This window comes from Amblyraja radiata, chromosome 5 (assembly GCF_010909765.2).
Source record: "Amblyraja radiata isolate CabotCenter1 chromosome 5, sAmbRad1.1.pri, whole genome shotgun sequence".
NCBI lineage: Eukaryota > Metazoa > Chordata > Chondrichthyes > Rajiformes > Rajidae > Amblyraja > Amblyraja radiata.
Genome location: NC_045960.1, coordinates 58,680,243 through 58,700,034, shown reverse-complemented (window position 1 = coordinate 58,700,034; position 19,792 = coordinate 58,680,243). Strand labels below are relative to the sequence as shown.

General features: G+C 43.1%; 1 protein-coding gene across 2 annotated transcripts in view; it reads left to right on the top strand.

Moving 5' to 3' along the window:
* Positions 1-19,792, top strand: part of gcfc2 (GC-rich sequence DNA-binding factor 2) — a 47,233-nt gene that overhangs the window by 15,128 nt on the left and 12,313 nt on the right. For both annotated transcript variants that reach the window (XM_033021305.1, XM_033021303.1), the window contains 7 exons: positions 2,090-2,187; positions 4,751-4,863; positions 10,722-10,908; positions 12,087-12,210; positions 14,271-14,367; positions 14,454-14,569; positions 15,160-15,359. In XM_033021305.1, coding sequence (XP_032877196.1) covers positions 2,090-2,187; positions 4,751-4,863; positions 10,722-10,908; positions 12,087-12,210; positions 14,271-14,367; positions 14,454-14,569; positions 15,160-15,359 — 935 coding nt within the window. The remainder of the gene's footprint in view (positions 1-2,089; positions 2,188-4,750; positions 4,864-10,721; positions 10,909-12,086; positions 12,211-14,270; positions 14,368-14,453; positions 14,570-15,159; positions 15,360-19,792) is intronic.

Genomic DNA, 19,792 nt, shown 5'->3' with positions numbered 1-19,792 from the left:
AACACAGGTTTGTGGATCCTCTGCCATCCTCTTCTAAAGTGAACAATCAGTTCCTTAGTCTTATTGATGTCTGAGAGCGGAAACGTTATTCTTCTGGCACCATTCAATCAGACGATCGACCTCCTCCTGTACTCTGACATTATCTGTAATTCGTGCAACAACGGTCGTCATCAAATGTAAAAATGGAACTGGAACTGTGTCCCAAAATGATTCAGTTAATTATGCAAGTTTGAAGAAATAGGGAAATGTGCCAACTAAATGCACAATACTTTGTCCCTTAAGCAACTGTTTGATGGATGGCCATGCACTTTCTGAAATCTCCATTTCCTGGTGTTAATTATTTTATCAATCAAATTTCTGAGCTCTATTAACCTGATTTTTTTTCATTCATAATCTTTAATTCCAAAACTCTGAATAAGATGGCTTTTAAACTATCACAAATTGTCAAAAGTCACTTCTTGACATTTTACCAAAAATTTAATTTCACCAATAATAATAATAATAACTTTATTTATAAAGCACTTTAAACAACTGCAGTTGCCACAAAGTGCTGTACATGAGAACTCATGAACAAAAAGCTATTACAAACAATTAAAAACCATTAAAAACCGTAAAACGAAGGACTATAAAAAACACACTAAAAATTAAAAGACATTAAAAGCACTAAAAACAGGAGCAATGCCTCAGCCAGTGTCGAAAGCCAAAGAATAAAAATGTGTTTTTAGGGAGGATTTGAAGATGGACAGTGAGGGGGCCTGTCTGATGTGCAGCGGCAAGGTGTTCCAGAGTGCCGGAGCAGCAACAGAAAAGGCTCTATCCCCTCTGAGCTTCCGCTTAGACCTTGGTACCTCAAGGAGCAGCTGATCAGCTGACCTGAGGCACCGGAATCAGCTGACCTGAGGCACCGGAATTTCACCAATAGGACATGGTATAAAGTGGATGCTTTCCGTGTGGGTGGTTGCTTGTCTTGCACATTGCAGCTGCAGCTTTGTGACACTTGCCATCCAACATCTGTGTAAAATGTCCAACAAATACATTCTCACGTGTACGAAAGAACTGCAGATGCTGGTTTAAATCGAAGGTAGACACAAAATGTTGGAGTAACTTAGGCAGCATCTCTGGCGAGAAGGAGTGGGTAATGTTTCGGGTCAAGACCCTTCTTTAGACTGACAAACAGACATTCTCATTGTGTTTTTCAAATATTTGTACGTTACAAATTAGGAGATAATATTGAAGAAAGGTAGCGGAGGTTATAGACTTTAGATGTAAGAGATATAGCTGGAAACTGGTCCTTCGGTCCCCCGAGTCAATGCTGACCAGCATTCACAGCCGTACACGACCACTATCCTACACACGAGGGCCAATTTGCAATTTTTACCGAAGCCTGTTAACCTACAAACCTGTACGTCTTTGGAATGTCGGAGAAAACTGGAGCAGCTGGAGAAACCCACGAGGTCATAGGGAGAACGTACAAACTCTGTACGGACAGCACCCGTAGTCAGGATCAAACCTGGGACTCTGGCGCCATAAGGCAACAACTTTACCGCTGCGCATCTCCCCCAAGATTTAGAATACTAGGCAAAAATATGATATTTTTTGCAATAGATTATGATTTGAAATGTGTTCATTGAAATAATTATAGAGCTGTACAGCCTTTTAGCTACCATCTCCTTGCCGACCAAGTTGGCATATTGGCCATCCCATTAGCCTGCATTCGGTGCCTATCCCTCTAAATCCTAACTGCCCATATATATCTATCAAAATGTCTTAAATCATAATTATGTCTACTTCTATAGCTTCCTCTGGCAGTTCATTCCAGATACGGACTGTCCTTGAAAAAAGTGGTCCCTGAGGTCCCCATTCCCATGGATGTCAATTCCAATTCACACCTTATTAGTTATGAAATAGTTTTCCCTCTCAGAAATATGATTACAAGGAAGAACTATTTTATTACTGATAGGGTTGTTAACCGGAATTGTCTACTCCACTGTGGATGAGTTGTCATTGAATATGTTTGTGCTATCAGAGGACTTTGGGCACCAATTGAGGAATAATACCTATGGTCAACCACGATCATTTGTACTTTCAGGTATAAATGAAAGCGACGATGAGATAAGAAGTGGCGAGGATGATGATGACCAGAAATTATGGGAGCAGCAACAATTCAAAAGAGTAAAAGTGCTTTCGGTAGGAATGGCTACATTTGTAATCCAGCTAATTAAAATAGATTTGTTAAATCACATTCCTTATCTTGTGTCAGATGCAAAATAATCCTGGTGACTGTATCCCAGATTAAAAGATTTTAAATTTCCCCTCCATTCCTATTCCTTTAGTGTTAGAGATACAGCGCGGAAACAGGCTCATCCACCCACCGAGTCTGCGCACCCCAACACTATCCTACACTCACTGGGATCAATTTACAATTATACCAAACCACTTAACATGCAAATCTCTACGTCTTTCGAGTGTGGGAATGAAACCGGATTTCCCAGAGAAAACCCACGCAGTTCACAGGGAGAAAGTACAAGCTCCGTACAGACAGAACCCGTAGTTGGGATCGAACCCGGGTCTGTGGCAATGTAAGTCAGCAACTCTACTGATGCGCCACCGTGCTGGCCACATGGAGACAACTAACATAAAGCAATTGGTAGATGGAGGATTCTCATGTTTAGCTGAATAGATGGACTTCTATGCTATGAATCCTTTGTGAAATATTAACTGCAAAGATGGAAGTATCGAAACTCAACATTTTCTGCATCACACACACGCACGCACACGTTAATTTTTCATAGCTGGAGCTATACAATAGCACAACTAATGGAGTTGCTGCCTCCAGGTCCAGTGACTTGGATTTAATCCTGCCGTCCACATTCCAATCCAGACCACGTTGGTTTTCCTTGGATGCTTCACTTTCCTCTCATATCCGAGACGTGTGCTTAGCTTCATTGGCCACTGGAAATTCCCCCTAGTGTGCAAGTAAGTGGTAGAATCTGGGGGGGGTTGGTTCTATTGTTCGAGTTGATGGAAATGTGGAGAAAGTAGGATTCATGTAAGATTAACATAAATGGGTGGTTGATAGTTGGCACAGATACAGTGGGCCAAAGGTTCTTGTCTTTTGACTTGGACGTTATGATTCCTGAGCTGTAAGTTTAAATCCTCTGTGCAATGATTTGCTTCTCAGTGCTTTACTTTGCACCCAAAGCTAGATTAACTGGTGCTGTAAATGATCTCTGAGTAGTTGGGTTACAGGATAATCAGAGCAGAGTTTATTGACGTCAGAGAGGATAGGCTACCAGGAAATATCGAGAAGAATTCGATTGATGGAATGACAGTGAGAGCTGGCATAGATTTGGTACTGACTGGCCTCTTTCTGTGTGATGGGGTTATTTGACGAAGGGTTGAGAGGGAAAGATAGATCAGCCATGATTGAATGGCGGGGTAGACTTGATGGGCCAAATGGCCTTATTTTATTCATAAACTTTTGAACCTATGATGGGAAAATATGAAATAATTTAGTAGGCTGAAGTAGGCTGTAGGTGAAGTCAAAGTGTTAAAGAAGGAACTGCAGATGCTGGAAAATCGAAGGTACACAAAATTGCTGGAGAAACTCAGCGGGTGCAGCAGCATCATACCCTCGGGCTCCTCCTCCTCCCTTTTTTTCCCTTCCTTCTCCCTGCCACCCCTATCACAGTGAGGATGTGCTTGGTGAACTCACTGTGGTGGATGTTTAATTTGTGTTTATTGTATGTTTTGTTATTATTGATTCTGTGTATGACTGCAGGCAACATAATTTCGTTCAGACCGAAAGGTCTGAATGACAATAAAGGATCTGTCTGTCTGTCTGTCTGTCTGTCTGTCTGTCTGTCTGTCTGTCTGTCTGTCTGTCTGTCTGTCCCCGAAACGTTACCTATTTCCTACGCTCCATAGATGCTGCTGCACAGCATTTTTGTGTACCTGCAGGTGAAGTCAGTCTGACCGTGCCCCATCGCTTTACAATTATCACAGAAATTGTGTGTCATGCATGAGGCTGCTAGGTTTACTTTTCTCCGAAAAAATATCCAGCTTTATGAATTCAGAAACCTGCAGGAAATAGGACTGATTATTGGCTTTTGTTTGGAGTTTGAATTGAAAGATATAGTGTGATGTCCATGTGAACCATCGATCACCCATTCACACGAGTTCTATGTTATCCCATTTTCTCATCCACTCCGATACACTGGGGGCTATTTACCAAGGCCAATTACCCTGCAAATTTGCATGTCTTTGGGACGTAGGAATACCCGAAGAAACCCACAGGGCGAAAGTGCGAACTCCATACAGACCCAAGGTTAGGATTGAGCATGGGTCTCTGGCACCGAGGCAGCAGTACTGCCAACTCTTTTCAAATCTGGATGTTTCTGGCTCATTCCTAAATGTCTGGGAGAAAATGGCTATGAGCAGCTGTCTCAAACTGCTATAGTTATTCTGGTCTTAACCCAGCCATGATAACAGTTGGCAGTTTCCAGATCTTAAATGGTGTGTGAATTGGATGGGAAGCTGAAGGTGGTGGCGTTCCCCTGTGTGATTGCAGGTATTTTTGGTTGCCACAATATTTTTTGAACAGCATCAAACATTTTTGAAGTTATCAGTCCATCAATCCAATTTTGGGCAAGGTATACATGAAATTTTGTAGCAGAAATAGTATTGCTGTTCAAGTATTTAAAATATCATTGTAATGCTTATGAAGTTTTGCTGATTTTCTCTATCACAGTTTGCTGATGCAGCCAGCCGGCCAAACCCACTCATTGTGAGTAGGATGCTGGACAACCTGAAGAAACTTCCACCGGTCAACTTTGAAATTTTGAAAAAGCGATTAATCATTAGGTATGTTAAATTGGCGTTAAAATTTTACAGGATAAATTAAAGGTCGGTGGGGGCGCTGCAATGGCGGCAGCCCTGTCAGCAGCGCGTTAGTTTTTTAAACTTTTTTTATTTTTTTAGTTTGTTTTAAAGTATGTTTTTAATGTTTCTTTGTGTGTTTTGTGTGGGGTGTGGTGTGGGGCGGTGAGGGGGAAACCGTTTCGGCCGCCTCCTCCATGGAGAGGCGACTTTTTCCAGGTCGCCTCCCCGTGGCCTAACAGCAAGGATCGGCGCGGCCTTTCCCGGAGACGCGCCCGGTGCTTCAGCGGCGGGCGCAGCGTGGACTCTCGGCGTGGAGCGGGCGAGCCCTCGCTGGAGGGGAGCGCTCCGTTTCGCTGGCCCGGGGCAGCCGGCAGCCTGAAGCAGCTCCAGCTGGCGCGGCGTCCACAGCCCGAGATCCCTCGTGGGGGACCCGGGGGAAGAATAAGCCATCACTGCCGGCCCGCGGCCAACTTCTACCGCGGGCCCGGCGTGAACTTACCATCACCCCTGGAGGGGAGCTTCGACCGCCGACCCTGCAGTCTGCGCTGCTTCTGTCTGCGGCGCGGCGGGGACTTTAAATCTTCGACCGCCGGCCTGTGGCCTACACCAACTTAAAGCCGCGGTCTCCGGTGGGGAAGGGCCGACTCTGGACTTACCTGGACTTGTACCTTGTCCTTTTACCATCTGGACGCCCGCAGCAACGGCTGCGGAGGGTTGAGGTCCCGACCACGGGGGAAAATGGAGGAGGACTGGCCAAATTGTGTGCCTTCCACCACAGTGATGAATGCTGTGGTGGATGTTTATGTTAAATTTTTATTGTGTTTTTGTGTGTGTTCTTTATAATTGTACCGCTGCTGACATATTCATTTCACTTGCACTTATGTGCAATGTGACAAATAAACCGTATTGTATTGTATAATACCCATATTTTCAAAGTGATGAGAGAGTTCCACCCAGGAAGTCTTGGTAAAGTTGGAAGTAATTACAAGAACAATGTTTATCCATTGCTTATAATTATTATTTGTTTACAATTGGAATGCACAATAGTAGGTGGTGTTTGCATAGATTAACAAATTTCCCTGAAAGAACATTTGGGAATCTCAGTACTCGTGTATTAAGATTTTTAAACTAACCTTAAGGGGAAAAGAAGAGGGCGACAGTAATTTAGTGGAAATACTTGTTTGGCATCTGAAGGTGCAGCTGCCAATTGTGGAACAGTTATATTCAGGGACTAACTGGAGAGGGACCAACGTTCTGGCAGGTAGGTTTGCTAGTGCTACACGTGTGGGTTTAAACTAAATAGTGGGGGGGGGGGGAGGGGAGAGGTTGACAAATTGGGAGTATAAAGATTGAGTTAAAGGGGAAGTGAGTACAGGAAAAGCGACAAAAGACTCCCATCGTAATGGGAAGGAAAGTTCGAGAGGGAATAAGAGAGTAAGGTCAGGGCCAATAGTGTGTGGTGCGATAAGGGAGGTGAATACCGAAGTTAAAGTGTTGTATATGAATGCGTGAACTATAAGAAATAAAGTGGATGATCTTGAGGCTCAGTTAGAAATTGGCAAGTATGATGTTGTGGGAATTACAGAGACATGGCTGCAAGAGGATCAGGGCTGGGAACTGTATATTCAGGGATATACGTCCTATCGAAAAGACAGACAGGTGGGCAGAGGGGGTGAGGTAACTCTGTTGGTAAGGAATGAAATTCAGTCCCTAGCGAGGGGTGACATAGAATCAGGAAATGTAGAGTCAGTATGGATAGAACTGAGGAATTGTAAGGGTAAAAATACCCTAATGGGAATTATCTACAGGCCCCCAAACTGCAGCATGGATATAGGGTGCAAGTTGAATCAAAAGTTTAAATTGGCATGTCGCAAAGGTAATGCTTTGGTGGTTATGGGAGATTTCAAGATGCAGGTAGACTGGGAAAATCAGGTTGGTGCAGGACCCTAAGAAAGGGAGTTTGTGGAGTGCCTCCGTGATGGATTATTAGAGCAGCTTGTAATGGAGCCTACCAGGGAGGAGGCAATAATGAACTGGATTTGATAAGGGAACTCAAGGTAAAGGAGCCATTAGGAGGTAGTGACCATAATATGATAAGTTTTAATCTACAATTAGATTAGAGAGGGATAAGGGAAAATCGGAAGTGTCAGTATTACAGTTGAGCAAAGGGGACTATGGAGCCATGAGAGAGGAGCATGTGCTCTAATTCTGCCCACTAATCTCCTATGTGCGACCTTATCAAATGCTTTCTGGCCAAAGTTGACTGGAAAGGTACCCTAGCAGGGATGACAGTGGAACAACAATGGAAGGTATTTCTGGGAATAATACAGGAGGTGCAGGATCAGTTCATTCCAAAGAGGAAGAAATATTCTAAGAGGAGTAAGAGGTGACTGTGGCTGACAAGGGAAGTCAAGGACAGTGTAAAAATAAAAGAGGTATGACAGCAAATATGAAAGGGAAGCCAGAGAATTGGGAAACTTTTAAAGAGCAGCAGAAGATAACTAAAAAGGCAATACAGGGAGGAAATCTGAGGTACAAAGGTAAGCTCGCCAAGAATATAAAGGATGATAGTAATTGTTTCTTTAGGTATGTGAAGAAGAAAAAAATAGTTAAGACAAATGTAGGTCCCTTGAAGACAGAAACAGGTGAATTTATTATGGGGAACAAGGAAATGGCAGATGAGCTGAACAGGTACTTTGGATCTGTCTTCACTAAGGAAGAGACAAACAATCTCCCAGATGTACTAGTGGCCAGAGGACCTCGGGTGACAGAGGAAGTGAAGGAAATTCACATTAGGCAGGAAATGGTGTTGGGTAGACTGATGGGACTGAAGGCTGATAAATCCCCAGTGCCTGATGGTCTGCATCCCAGGGTACTTAAGGAAGTGGCTCTAGAAATCGTGAACGCATTGGTGATCATTTTCCAATGTTCCATAGATTCAGGATCAGTTCCTGTGGATTGGAGGGTAGCTAATGTTATCCCACTTTAAGAAAGGAGGGAGAGAGAAAACAGGTGATTATAGACCAGTTAGCCTGACATCGGTGGTGGGGAAGAGGCTGGAGTCAATTGTAGAAGATGAAATAGCGACACATTTGGATAGCAGTAACAGGATCGGTCCGAGTCAGCATGGATTTACGAAGGGGAAATCATGCTTGACTAATCTTCTAGAATTTTTTGAGGGTGTGACTAGGAAATTGGACATGGGAGAGCCAGTGGATGTAGTGTACATGGACTTTCAGAAAGCATTTGATAAGGTCGCACATAGGAGATAAGTGGGCAGAATTAGAGCACATGGTATTGGGGGTAGGGTACTGACATGGATAGAAAATTGGTTGGCAGACAGGAAACAGAGTAGGGATTAACGGGTCCCTTTCAGAATGGCAGGCAGTGACAAGTCGCTAGGGACCGCAGCTATTTACAATATACATTAATGATTTAGATGATGGGATTAAGAGTAACATTAGCAAATTTGCAGATGACACAAAGCTGGGTAGCAGCATGAACTGTGAGGAGGATGCTATGAGGATGCAGGGTGACTTGGAAAGGTTGGGTGAGTGGGCAGATGCATGGCAGATGCAGTATAATGTGGATAAATGTGGATGTCCTTGTTCATCAGTCACTGAAATTAAGCATGCAGGTACAGTAGACAATGGCATGTCGGCCTTCATAACAAGAGTAGTTGAATATAGGAGCAAAGCGGTCCTTCTGCAGATGTACAGGGCCCTAATGAGACCACACCTGGAATATTGTGTGCAGTTTTGGTCTCCAAATTTGAGGATGGACATTCTTGCTATTGAGGGAGTGCAGCGTAGGTTCACAAGGCTAATTCCCGGGATAGCGGGACTGTCATATGTTGAAAGAATGGAGCGACTGGGCTTGTATACACTGGAATTTAGAAGGATGAGAGGGCATCTTATTGAAACATCTAATATTATTAAGGGATTGGACACGCTAGAGGCAGGAAACTTGTTCCCTGTTTCATGTTGGTGGAGCCCAGAACCAGGGGCCACAGTTTAGGAATAAGGGGTAATCCATTTAGAATGGAGATGATAGGGGAGGGTGGATAGGGGAGAACCAGTGGATGTGGTGTATCTGGACTTCCAGAGGCTTTCGACAAGGTCCCACATAAGAGATTAGTATACAAACTTAAAGCACACGGCATTGGGGGTTCAGTATTGATGTGGATAGAGAACTGGCTGGCAAACAGGAAGCAAAGAGTAGGAGTAAACGGGTCCTTTTCACAATGGCGGGCAGTGACTAGTGGGGTACCACAAGGCTCAGTGCTGGGACCCCAGCTATTTACAATATATATTAATGATCTGGATGAGGGAATTGAAGGCAATATCTCCAAGTTTGCGGATGACACTAAGCTGGGGGGCAGTGTTAGCTGTGAGGAGGATGCTAGGAGACTGCAAGGTGACTTGGATAGGCTGGGTGAGTGGGCAAATGTTTGGCAGATGCAGTATAATGTGGATAAATGTGAGGTTATCCGTTTTGGTGGCAAAAACAGGAAAGCAGAGTATTATCTAAATGGTGGCCGATTAGGAAAAGGGGAGATGCAGCGAGACCTGGGTGTTATGGTACACCAGTCATTGAAAGTAGGCATGCAGGTGCAGCAGGCAGTGAAGAAAGCGAATGGTATGTTAGCTTTCATAGCAAAAGGATTTGAGTATAGGAGCAGGGAGGTTCTACTGCAGTTGTACAGGGTCCTGGTGAGACCACACCTGGCGTATTGCGTACAGTTTTGGTCTCCAAATCTGAGGAAGGACATTATTGCCATAGAGGGAGTGCAGAGAAGGTTCACCAGACTGATTCCTGGGTTGTCGGGACTGTCTTATGAAGAAAGACTGGATAGACTTGGTTTATACTCTCTAGAATTTAGGAGATTGAGAGGGGATCTTATAGAAACTTACAAAATTCTTAAGGGGTTGGGCAGGCTAGATGCAGGAAGATTGTTCCCGACGTTGGGGAAGTCCAGGACAAGGGGTCACAGCTTAAGGATAAGGGGGAAATCCTTTAAAACCGAGAACTGGAACTCTCTGCCACAGAGGGTAGTTGAGGCCAGTTCATTGGCTATATTTAAGAGGGAGTTAAATGTGGCCCTTGTGGCTAAGGGGATCTGAGGGTATGGAGAGAAGGCAGGTACGGGATACTGAGTTGGATGATCAGCCATGATCATATTGAATGGCAGTCCAGGCTCGAAGGGCCAAATGGCTTACTCCTGCACCTAATTTCTATGTTTCTATGAGGAAAAACTTTTTTACCCAGAGTTGTGAATCTGAGGAATTCTCTGCCTCAGAAGGCAGTGGAGGCCAATTCTCTGGATGCTTTCAAGAGAAAGTTAGATGGAGCTCTGATTGATAGTGGTCAAGGGATATCAGAAGAAGGCGGGTATGGGGTATTGATTGTGGATGATCACAGTGAATGGCGATGCTGGCTCGGAGCAGAGCAGCATAGATTTTCACAGAAGCTAAACACCAATCAGCTATATTATTCCCTGCACAGTTAATCTAATAAAAATTGATAAAGAACAATTTTAACTGTTTCCTTACTTCTACCTAATTCCAAAAGCCAGTTATAAAGTTAAAATAGTGTAATATGCTTGCTTCGTAGCCTATCTTGCAGTGGGAAAGCAAATTGCAAAATGTATTTCATTTAATAATGTTAAGTTTTGGCTTGTAAATATTTTTCTTTGTATGTGCACAGAAGAAATTATGGATTGTGAAGTAACCTAGTTAATGAGATACAAGCACGCACTAATCGCAGTACTTTTGTTGTATTTTCTAATTTTTACTTCATTTCAAAACTGGGTTGTGAATTATTTGGTAACTTTTCTTCAGATTGGAGTCCTTGCAAGAAGTTCACCGGTCCCATTGTCGTGAGCATGAAAAGATTCAAGAATCTGCTGAGAGCTCACAGTGCACAATTGAACACCTAGAAGCAGCTTCTGACCCCAATCTTCGTTACAGGTTTTATCAAGAAATGCGAACCTATGTTAAAAATCTCACCAATTGCTTCAATGAAAAGGTACAAGAATGGATGAAAACAACAAGTGTGTTAGAGAATTGTTTTGTGACCAGGCCTGAGACATTATTCACAGTTAGTCAACTTTTCTATATCCAAAATAAGGCATACAGACAAGCTATAATGTGCAAGATTTGGACCAGCTGCCTTGTATTTACAAGAACGGACTCATTAGCATTTACCCATGTAAATGCCAACAAATTTGGATTTCCAAGCATGTTCAGTCAAACTTGGAAGTTCTGAACTTATTCGGAGATAATTTTCCATGTGATGCATTGCAGGATCCTTCATGGTGCAGGATCTGCAAATTCATTAACTTCAGTGGGGATTATTGGAGGAAAGCCAAGATAATCATGAATGCTCCATGCCAATTAATTCAGCTTGACTATATAAAATAAGAATCAATTTGCATTGTAGCAGCAGAATTAAATGTAGAGATCTGTAATATACACTAATGGTGGTGAATGTACTCGGCAGATTGGGTAACATCTGTGAACTCTGTTTCTTAACTGATACACTCCTTCTTGTGAAGGCATCCCCATACTAGTGTTTAAACCCAGGAATGGTGAAGGACCAGTATGTATTTCTAAATCAACATGGTATGGATATAGTGGGAACTTGTAGATGATGGTGTCCCAGCGGAGTAATGTCCCTGGCCTCCTTTATGGTAGTTATTGATCAGTATAGTCTGGTTGAAAATCTGCATTGCATTTTGTATACACTGCATCCAAGACCATGGAATTTCAGAAGGAAGGAATGTTTTAGAAAATGGATTGAATTCCAATCAACTCGGCTGAATGTCTCAGATGGTAGGAGTTTTATCAAGTGTTGTTAGACCTGCACAGATTCAGGCAAATGGAGAGTTTTGCTCCTATTCTGTGCATTGCATGTGCTGCAGTGGCTGTGGGGAGTCAAAGTGTGAGTCCAAAGCCACAACAGGGCACAGGTGCAGTGTGTACTTGAGTTCTACTTTCATGAAATAAAGATAATTAAAATAGTTATTGGTGGGATTTGTGTTTTAGGTAAAACCTAACTGTTCCCTCGCACAGATTCTGTGTGTGTGTTAGGATGTTGAAGTTATGACGATAAAATTCAAGAAATAGTACAGCAACAATATTGTGCAGTATAATTCCTAGCGTGAGGGGGAGAGGAAAGGTATTTACCTACGTTATTTCTTTTAGATACATCGCATCAATGAACTGGAATCTGAACTGCATCAGTTACTGCGGGAGGAGGCAAGAAAACTCTTGCAGCGTAGACAGGATGATGTTCAAGATGAAACATCCGATATTTGGCAGCTATCAAGTTAGTTTAATCATTATCAGTCATTTTGAGCATTCATTTTATTGAAATCTTGCTCTTGTGCTTCTTTGAATTTAGTTTTACAGTTGAAGTTTGATTTGGATGATTACTTTCAGCAAATTTTAGAGAAACTGCTTATTCCTTATCTTTCTATATTACTAAAAGTCTGTTCTTGACCGGTTTTGGCCATCTGTGCTGCGATTTCCGAGAGAACGCCGCCACCTACGGCCGTCATTTTTGGCCACCTTGCTCAGAGCCCCCCTCCGCCGTATGTGTGCCGAGGATTTTTCCCGTCGATTAAAAATGACAGAGATATTAATGATTTTACAAAATTCCCCATTCTCTCTGCTGCCCCTGCTGGCGGCAGGGGGGAGGGACTATAAAACCAGGAAGTGGTGTGCCTCAATCAGTGTCTGCAAGCTGGAGGAAGGCAGAGGGTCACGTTTCTCTGAGCTGTGAATAACACTGAACACATGTCTACTCAAATGTAAGTGTCCTTAGTGGTTCTAAAACGCTTGCAGAATGTGTCTATTGGTTCTAAAATGTTTGCAAAAAGTGTTTATTGGTTCTAAAATGTTTGCAAAAAGTGTCTCTTTTGGTTCTACAATGCTTGCAGAATGTGTATTTTTTGGTTCTAAAGCGTTTTTAGGTTCTCCCCCTTTCCACTCCCCCCTTTCCACTCCCCCCTCTCCTCTCTCCCCCCCGCCTCTCTCCCCCCCTCCTCTCTCCCTCCTCTCTCCCCCCCTCCTCTCTCCTCCCCCCCTCCTCTCTCCTCCCCCCCTCCTCTCCCCTCTCGCTCTCCCCTCTTTTTCTCCCCTCATCCCCTCCCCCACCATTCCTCCCCTAAACCTCCTCCCCTCCACACACCCCTACCCCCTTCCCTCCACCCTCCCTCCCCCTCCCTGCTCCCCACCTCTCCCCTTCCCCTCTCCGCACCCCTCCTCTCCTCCCCTCTTTCCTCTCTCTCCCCTCTCCTCTCTCTCCCCCCCTCCCCCCTCTCCTCTCCCCTCTTCCTCTCTCTCTCCCCTTTCCCTCTCTCCTCCTCCCCTCTCCTCCCCCTTTCCTCTCTCTCCCCCTCTTTCCTCCTCCTCCCTCTTTCCCTCTCCCCCCCTTCCCCTCTCTCCCCCCTCTCCTCCCTCTCCCTCTCTCTCCCCCCGCTCTCCCCCCTCTCTCCCCCCTCTCCCCTCTCCCCTCCTCTCTCTCCCCCCTCTCCTTCCTCCCCTCCCTCCTCTCTCTCCCCCCTCTCTCCCCCCTCTCCCCCTCCCTCCCCCCCACCCTCCCTCTCCTAAACCCCCTCCCCCCCACCCTCCCCTCCACCCTCCCCCTTCCTTGCTCCCCACCTCACCCCTCTCAGCACCCCCTCTCTCTCCCCCTCACTCTCACCCTCTCTCTCTCCTCCCCCACCTTTCCCCCCTCACCCACCCTCCCTCTTATCCTCCTCTCCACCCCCCTATCCCTCTTGCCCCTCTCTCTGTGTCTCTCTCTCTGCCTCTGCCCCTTCTCTCTCTGCCCTCACTCTCTACCCCCGCCCGCCCCCCCATTCTCTAGATGTGACTGCAAGTTGGGGGCTATGCATCAGTAGATAGGGTGGTTATGGGGTAAAAGGAGCAAATTAATAATATTAATATAATATCAAGGGGGTAATTAGCGTGAGTGCGGGGGGGGGGATAGTTAGTGTGTGTGACGCTGCGTGCCGCCTCCCCCCCCCCCCCCCCCCCCCCACAACCGCACGTTGGGGGAACAGACCCAACGGGTCTGCACTTGGTCTAGTTGAGTTATAAATTCTAACTGAAAAATAGTAATATTTCAGTACAATCCTAAAAAACTGGGAAGGCATGAAGCCACAATTCTGCGTTTATTCCTGCGTATTTATTTATTTATTTATTTAGTGTGCTGGTAGATTTAGAGACAAATTGTTGAATACTGGATGCATAAATTAATTTTTAAATATGTTATTTAAAAGTGTCAGCAGTGTCACGTGTGCTAAGTATAAATGAATGAATTGGGCAAATTTCAATATTTAAGCATTTACAAATTTACAATATACTGACTCGTGCTTTCAGAGGAAGATGACATCACCAGTTGCAACAACTTAGACTCCAACGACTTAGACTCCGTCGAACTATTACAGCAGAGAATTGAAAAACGAGAGGCAAGAAGGTATTTAAGTTAATACCTTTCCAAAGTTGATAGGGAAGTTACGTGTGAAAAATAACAAATTTGAATCGTATATTGTTGCTGCCTAGGGCTCATAAGGAACACTTAAGAAGGCTGGCAGGCAAGGAAGCAGACCATCACAAATACTTGTCCAGTGATGATGAAGTGTCTCCAGCTGAGATATCTGAGTTCCATGACAAAGAAGGTAAGCATATATTACTGTTTTCTGGATTTGTCCTGCCAGATCTGTTGGATGTGGACTATTTCACTTTCTTATTTTCCATTTTAATGAAACGTCTTATGTTTCTATACAGTTAGGTGACACATACTTTGCAAAGCAGCATTTTGTACTCGCAGCTGTTGATTTTCTACTTTATTCATATATGGATTATAATCTTATAATTAAGATTGTGTCATACTTTTCTTCCTCAAAGACCATATGAAATTTGTCTGTGCATTTAGTGCTACAAGGCATCATCTCTTTCCTGCTGCCAAAAATATTGACAAGTGTGTCGGCAGCAGGCATGGTAATTGCGAAATATCACAAACATTTGTGCCTTGAGATGCACAATTAGAACTAGCAATTTAAAAAAAAAAACTAAAATCTTAATAATCAAAGCTTAAATCACCATAAAATACAGTTTGGGTACAGATTCTCAACAAGGTGGTTTTTATCTTTTATGCTTTGATCTGTAACTTGTCAGCTGGGTTTTAATGTTTATTTTGTTCCATCTTTTTTGTGATTTTTTTTAATCCTTCTCTTATTTGAACAAACCTTTTTTTGATTTAACATAGATCACATTCTGAAGGAATCCAGGAAGATTTTCCAGGATGTACATAAAGACTTTTACAGTTTTGACAACATTTTTGCCAAGTTTAAACAGTGGCGGGAGAAATTTCCGGATTCATATTACAGTGCTTATATTGGACTCTGTCTTCAAAAAATCCTCAATCCTTTAATCCGTTTGCAACTGATTGGATGGAATCCTCTAAAAGTAGGTATTAAATCAGTAATCATAAAAATAATCATAAAACTTCCAGAGAAAAACATTTATCCCACAGATTGAGTTTATAAATCTTCATTATAAGATAGGAGAGGATAGCTCTTTAGGTGTGGAAGTATGCCTTATGTTAGAAAGCTCTGCATGTCATTCTGCACACTCTGGTCACATCCCCTGGTTGATCATGGTATTTGAACAAATGAAACAGTTGGGTGGTATTTTGACTGATGCCTCCAGGTGATTCATCTTCAGGTTGACCTGACATGTTAACTCTCTCTGAAGAAGCTGCCTGGATATGCTGAGTATTTCTAACACGTTCTGCTTTTATAACAATAACGGTAGCAGGGCAATGTATCATGTGGCTACAGCACTCTCTCCTTCCAAAGCCTCTGGCCTACCCAGCTAGGAACACACTGATCGGTGGGTTTTTGCCTCCAGGAAGTAAACTATAAGAAACCACTGAGGTGAATAGTAAAGCTGTGTGGCAATTGGGAGTTTGTGTTCCAACTAAGTGTTGCAAATATTCAGAAATATTGACAGTGGTTTGAGAACACATACAATACCCACTCTTACACTTTTGGATATTCTTGATGGAATTACGGAACCTCAATAAACCTTTATTTATTGAACCTGTTTTTTATGCTGTATGAATAATGTAGTGGCAACAACCAGTTATCATTGGACTGTCAGTTGGCAAATCCTTTGTTGATGCCTGCACTGAGGCAAACCTATTTAGTTACTAATAAAATAAATTCTTAGTTTTATTTTCTTCCTTTCACCAGGTTTTCATTTTTTCTGAGCATGATCTCTTCAGACAACCTTGATGACACTACAAGTCGATCAGCTTGTTTCTGCTTCCTCAAAAGTGTGACTGTCTAAAAGTATTGACAGACTGGCATTGATGCAGTTGTGTTCTGCAGTGTACATCTCTAATGAGATTTGCCCTCGCAAAGATAGCAATGAAAACATTGCACACTTCAGAGTAAAGCTGTCTGAAACTTTACAGTTAGCGGTTGACCATTTAGTTACAAATTGACTCTGGTGGCATAGTTCAAGTTCAGATTACATTTATTGTCACATGCACCAATTGGTACAGTGAGATTTGAGTTACCATACAGCCATACGAATAAAAAAGAACACAATACACGATAGAGTTTAACATAAGCATATGCTATGAAAGTAAAACAAAGAGTATCTACCACTTGTTCAAGTTCAAGTGAGTTTATTGTCATGTGTCCCTGTATAGGACAATGAAATTCTTGCTTTGCTTAAGCACACAGAAAATAGTAGGCATTTACTACAAAACAGATACATGTGTCCATATACCATGATATAAATATATACGCACATGAATAAATAAACTGATAAAGTGCAAATAGCAGAAAGTGGTTATTAATAATCAGAGTTTTGTCCGAGCCAGGTTTAATAGCCTGATGGCTGTGGGGAAGTAGCTATTCCCGAACCTGGTTGTTGCAGTCTTCAGGCTCCTGTACCGTCTACCTGAAGGTAGCAGGGAGATGAGTGTGTGGCCAGGATGGTGTGGGTCTTTGATGATACTGCCAGCCTTTTTGAGGCAGCGACTGCGATAAATCCCCTCGATGGAAGGAAGGTCAGAGCCGATGATGGACTGGGCAGTGTTTACTACTTTTTGTAGTCTTTTCCTCTCCAGGGCGCTCAAATTGCAGAACCAAGCCACGATGCAACCGGTCAGCATGCTCTCTACTGTGCACCTGTAGAAGTTAGAGAGAGTCTTCCTTGACAATCCGAATCTCTGTAATCTTCTCAGGAAGTAGAGGCGCTGATGAGCTTTTTTGATAATTGCGTTAGTGTTCTCGGACTCTAGTCGAGTGAATGAAGTGGTCTAAGTTCAGTTCAGTTTAGTTTATTGTCGCGTGTACCGAGGGGATAGTGAAAAGCTTTTGTTGCGTTGTTTGCTATGAAGCAGGAAGTCCTGGTGGTATTTATTAACAACATCACATTTCATGTTTTATTGTATAGAGAGGCCATTCACTCATCATGTTTATGCTGGCTTAAGACCATTCGCATTTACAGTGCCCTCCATAATTTTTGGGACAAAGACCCATCATTTATTTGCCTCTGTACTCCACAATTTGAGATTTGTAATAAAAATAATCACATGTGGTTAAAGTGCACATTGTCAGATTTTAATGACGCCCATTTTTATACATTTTGGTTTCACCATATAGAAATTACAGCAGTGTTTATACATAGTCCCCCATTTTCAGGGCACCATAATGTTTGGCACATAGCAATGTCATGTAAATGAAAGTAGTCATGTTTAGTATTTTATTGCATATTCTTTGCATGCAATAACTGCTTGAAGTCTGCGATTCATGGACATCACTAGTTGCTGGGTGTCTTCTCTGGTGATGCTCTGCCAGGCCTGTTTTGCAGCCATCTTTAGTTTATGCTTGTTTTGGTGGCTAGTCCCCTTCAGTTTTCTCTTCAGCATATAAAATCTGAGGTCTCCAAATCTGAGGAAGGACATTATTGCCATAGAGGGAGTGCAGAGAAGGTTCACCAGACTGATTCCTGGGATGTCAGGACTGTCTTATGAAGAAAGACTGGATAGACTTGGTTTATACTCTCTAGAATTTAGGAGATTGAGAGGGGATCTTATAGAAACTTACAAAATTCTTAAGGGGTTGGACAGGTTAGATGCAGGAAGTTTGCTCCCGATGTTGGGGAAGTCCAGGACAAGGGGTCACAGCTTAAGGATAACGGGGAAATCCTTTAAAACCGAGATGAGAAGAACTTTTTTCACACAGAGAGTGGTGAATCTCTGGAACTCCCTGCCACAGAGGGTAGTCGAGGCCAGTTCATTGGCTATATTTAAGAGGGAGTTAGATGTGGCCCTTGTGGCTAAGGGGATCAGAGGGTATGGAGAGAAGGCAGGTACGGGATACTGAGTTGGATGATCAGCCATGATCATATTGAATGGCGGTGCAGGCTCGAAGGGCCGAATGGCCTACTCCTGCACCTAATTTCTATGTTTCTATGTTTCTATAAAAGGTATGCTCAATTGGGTTCAGTTCGGGTGATTGACTTGGCCATTCAAGAATTGACCATTTTTAGCTTTGAAAAACTCCTTTCTTGTTTTAGCAGTATGTTTGGGATCATTGTCTTGCTGTAGATGAACCGCCGGCCAATGAGTTTTGAAGCATTTGTTTGAACTTGAGCAGATAGGATTTGTCTATACACTTCAGAATTCATTATGCTACTACCATCAGCAGTTTCATCAATGAAGATAAGTGAGCCAGTATCTTCAGCAGCCATATATGCCCAGGCCATAACACCCCCACCACCGTGTTTCACAGATGAGGTGGTATGCTTTGGATCTTGGGCAGTTCTTTCTCCCCTCCATACTTTGCTCTTGCCATCACTCTGATAGAAGTTAATCTTCATCTCATTTGTCCACAAGACCTTTTTCCAGAACTGTAGTTGCTCTTTTAAGTACTTCTTGGCAAACTGTAACCCGGCCATCCTATTTTTGCGACTAACCAGTGGTTTGCATCTTGCAGTGTAGCCACTGTATTTCTGGCTCATGAAGAGTGTTTCTGATCTGTCGGACAGGTGTTTGGGATTTTTCTTTATTATAAAGAGAATTCTTCTGTCATCAGCTGTGGAGGTCTTCCTTGGCCTGCCAGTCCCTTTGCGATTAGTAAGCTCACCAGTGCTCTCTTTCTTCTCAATGATGTTCCAAACAGTTGATTTTGCTAAGCCTAAGGTTTGGCTGATGTCTAACAGTTTTATTCTTGTTTCTCAGTCTCATAATGGCTTCTTTGACTTTCATTGGCACAACTCTGGTCCTCATGGTGATAAACAGCAATAAAAGTTTCCAAAGGTAATGGAAAGACTGGAGGAAAGACTAGGTGCTGAGAGCTCTCTTATACCTGCATTAAGGAGGCATTTAAACACACCTGAGCAATTACATACACCTGTCCCAAACATTATGGTGCCCTGAAATGGGGGGGGGGGGGACTATGTATAAACACTGCTGTAATTTCTAAATGGTGAAACAAAAATGTATAAAAATACCCTTTAATAAAATCTGACAATGTGCACTTTAACCACATGTAATTTTTTTCTATTACAAATCTCAAATTGTGAAGTACAGAGGCAAATAAATAAATGAGGGTCTTTGTCCCAAACATTATGGAGGGCACTATAGACCATTTGCATTCTCCCACCTATTTTCCTGCAATCTATTCTGTTGCACATCCCCTCCCCACCCCTCATTCTTCTACCACCTACCTGCACTAGTTTACAGTATCTAATTTAACTGATTAAAGGGCGTGTCTGAGATATGTGAGAAAACAGCATCCAGATGAAACCCGCATGATCACCGAAAGAATGTGCAAACTTCAGAGAGACGGCACCAGCTGAGGGTCAAACTTGGTTCGCTG